Below are 3,105 nucleotides of genomic sequence, written 5' to 3'. Positions count from 1 at the left end.
TGTCGCCAACTTTCCACCAGTGCCCTGGCGATGAGCCTTTTTCGTGCACGGGGGTCCGTTAGGGTTGGGCCACCATCACTGCTCGTCTTTGCCGGTAGGGCATGGCCACCACAACTAAGGCCGCCGGCGGCGGCAACGGATGTTGGGTGGGGATCGGAGGACGACTCGCTAGAGTTTGGATGGGGGTCATCTCCGGAGTCGGCCATGGGAGGCAGCCATAGAGGGAGGGGGTACCTAGCGGCCGGAGAGAGGTCTCGCGCGACTGGGACAGCGGATGAGGAGAAACTAGATTAATGTGAACATGTTCAAAATTTTCAAGATATTTTTTTGTACGAGTACAACAGTTGGAAAAACAGAAGTCTTTGGGTGCATGATGGCTGTCAGTGATACGATGATTCGCGCGCCTAGCTACGCGCGTAGCCGGTTAACGCCATGCTGTGCGTGTATCTAGGGTAGCCATGTGCGACGCAACATGGCACGTTCTCTCTGCAACCACACCACCACCCGCAAGTAGCAATATTCTACGTGGTGCTCTGCTCAGAGCTCCTCCTCCAAGTGTACTACTGTGCTAGTGTACCAGCTCGCCGGCCGGTTATAAATCGGGGTGCCCACCACGGACCTCTTCCCCCACCAACACCAACACCACACACAGCCAAGCTCACTGCACTACACTACAAGGGGCGAGCCGGAAGATGGCGAAGCAGCTGGCGCTCCTGGTGGCGGCGCCGCCGCTGGTCCTGGCAGCAATGCTGCTTCTCTCCTTCCCCTTCCCCGGCCGCTGCGCCGTCGCCGAGCAGCCAGAGGCCGACGAGTCCAGCCTGGACACGGGCGTCGCCGGCGACGTGGTCGGCCCCAACTTCACCGAGAGCGCCGCGTCCTTCGGCCAGTCGGGCGTGGCCAGGGCCACCTGGTACGGCGCGCCCAACGGCGCCGGCCCCTACGACAACGGTACGCCTCCGTTTTTCTCAGATCTAGTACGAGCTGGTTATGTACATTGCTTCTGCTCTGCTTTGCCTGGCTCGAGGTTGGTTACTGACGGCTGTTGGGATTTGCCCACGGATCAATCACATCAAACTAGATGAACACACGTGACACAAAATTTATCGCCAAGGGTGCGTGTCGCACCCTCTAAACTATTATTTATTGCTTTTCTGTTTTCCTCTTTTTTTGTACAAAACTCAACGCCTAGGCTGTGCTTATATACACGCACCAGCCAACAATACCAAACCGACTAGTACTATGTTTCCTAGACTAAACCGACTCAAGCTATTCCTAAACCTACATGGACACTTAATCCAACGTGAACTAATACTATGTATACTACACGAGCTGGTACCCCGTACTTGGCAAGTACTAGTACCAATCTTTTGATTATTCCTAACAACGGCAACAATGGCGTCGGGCTGTGTGAATGTGCTTGCAGGCGGCGCTTGCGGGTTCAAGAACGTGAACAAGTACCCGTTCATGGCCATGACCTCCTGCGGCAACCAGCCGCTGTTCAAGGACGGCAAGGGATGCGGCGCATGCTACAAGGTACTACTTCTAAATCTTCACTCTACCACTAGCTCTTACTAGGAGTACTAGTAATCTTCTGCTAGTATAGCTACTAAGTGCAAGATTAAGGGTTTGGATGATTGGATCGTGTCACTTAGTCTGCATTGGATTCTCTATACTCGGTCTGTACTTGTAGTCAAAGCTAGAGCTAGTTGGGTTTGATTATTGTTTGGCCGGCTGGCCCGTGCCACTGCAGCGTGGGTCCACCAGCGCGCCTGCGACGGCACGTTCCCGCTGCAGTGCGTGGCACAGCGTCCCATGCAAACGGACCAGTGTCTCCTGTCCTCTCCCCGGCCTCTCTGTGATTTCCAAATAGTAGTTTTTTTTATAAAAAAAAGTCCAGAGTTGAAGATATTTTCTACCTTAGCTGCTGGTAGTACTATTGTTTCATTGTTGACGATGTACTAATACAATGGCGATGGTGCAGATCAAGTGCACGAAGCACAAGGCTTGCTCGGGTCGGACGGAGACGGTGGTGATCACGGACATGAACTATTACCCCGTGGCGCCCTACCACTTCGACCTCAGCGGCACCGCCTTCGGCAAGCTCGCCAAGCCCGGCCGCAACGACGAGCTCAGACACGCCGGAATCATCGACATCTCATTCACAAGGTATACAATTTTTACTCCACATAAACCGTCTTCTTCACTCACCGGCACGGCCGGCGTGTGCTCCGGTGAGCCCTCTGTCTGTACCTGCCAACAGCCCACATTAACTCTGCTACCAGTCCCTCCTGTTCACACAAGCACAACCTCACTGGGCTGCGGCACATGCCCGACTGCCCACCTCTTGTCTCTCCCCTGTCGTCGTCCTCCTCCTGTGAACAACGACTCAAACGACATCCGTCCACAGATCATGTGCTCTGTCCTTTTTTCTTTTTAAATTCAGACATCCATGTTAGCAAGAAAGCAGCACCAGTAGTAACATGGAAAGATTCCCTCCTATAGCAAGCCTAATTGCATCTAGATCTACCTGGCTCTTATTAACAATCTCAAACTGAAAACGCAGGGTGCCGTGCGAGTTCCCGGGGCTCAAGGTGGGCTTCCACGTGGAGGAGGGCTCCAACGCCGTGTACATGGCCATCCTGGTGGAGTACGAGAACGGCGACGGCGACGTCGTGCAGGTGGACCTCATGGAGTCCGGCCGCCGTGGTGGCGGAAGGTGGACGAGGATGCGCGAGTCCTGGGGATCCATCTGGCGCCTCGACTCCAACCACCGCCTGCAGGCGCCATTCTCCGTCCGCATCCGCAACGAGTCCGGCAAGACGCTCGTGGCGCGCAACGTCATCCCCAAGAACTGGCGCCCAAACACATTCTACCGCTCCATCGTCCAGTACAGCTAGAGCATTCCATCGGAGGGGCAGCCGGAGCTCCCCATCTGGTTCTGTTTTGGCGCGAGTTGAAAGTTGCTGGAATTTGAATGTCTGCATCGTACTACTAGGTGGGATATAGAGGAGGCACGCGTAGTAGTGCGCCCAGAGAAATGAGGGCGCACGGACGCTCTCCCGCCCGCTTCAATCTACTAGCTGTTGCATTAATTGTTTCAGACTT

The 3,105-nt window shown here is 54.8% G+C and overlaps 1 protein-coding gene across 1 annotated transcript; it reads left to right on the top strand.

Moving 5' to 3' along the window:
* The first annotated feature begins 692 nt into the window (after positions 1–692).
* On the top strand, positions 693–2,897 carry LOC124701146 (expansin-B4-like). The gene is made up of 4 exons (XM_047233191.1): positions 693–948; positions 1,424–1,533; positions 1,982–2,166; positions 2,564–2,897. The coding sequence occupies exons 1-4, from the start codon at positions 693–695 to the stop codon at positions 2,895–2,897; spliced, it is 885 nt and encodes a 294-aa protein (XP_047089147.1).
* Positions 2,898–3,105: the final 208 nt, after the last annotated feature.

Source organism: Lolium rigidum, chromosome 3, assembly GCF_022539505.1.
Source record: "Lolium rigidum isolate FL_2022 chromosome 3, APGP_CSIRO_Lrig_0.1, whole genome shotgun sequence".
Taxonomy (NCBI): Eukaryota; Viridiplantae; Streptophyta; class Magnoliopsida; order Poales; family Poaceae; genus Lolium; species Lolium rigidum.
This window is presented reverse-complemented; position numbering and strand designations above follow the sequence as displayed.

Bases quoted from the DNA above. Each gene is read 5' to 3' on its own strand.
- LOC124701146 (XM_047233191.1), top strand. From the start codon at position 693: ATGGCGAAGCAGCTGGCGCTCCTGGTGGCGGCGCCGCCGCTGGTCCTG. The intron at 949-1,423 runs GTACGCCTCCGT...ATGTGCTTGCAG, and splicing joins CGCCGGCCCCTACGACAACG to GCGGCGCTTGCGGGTTCAAG. The intron at 1,534-1,981 runs GTACTACTTCTA...GCGATGGTGCAG, and splicing joins GATGCGGCGCATGCTACAAG to ATCAAGTGCACGAAGCACAA.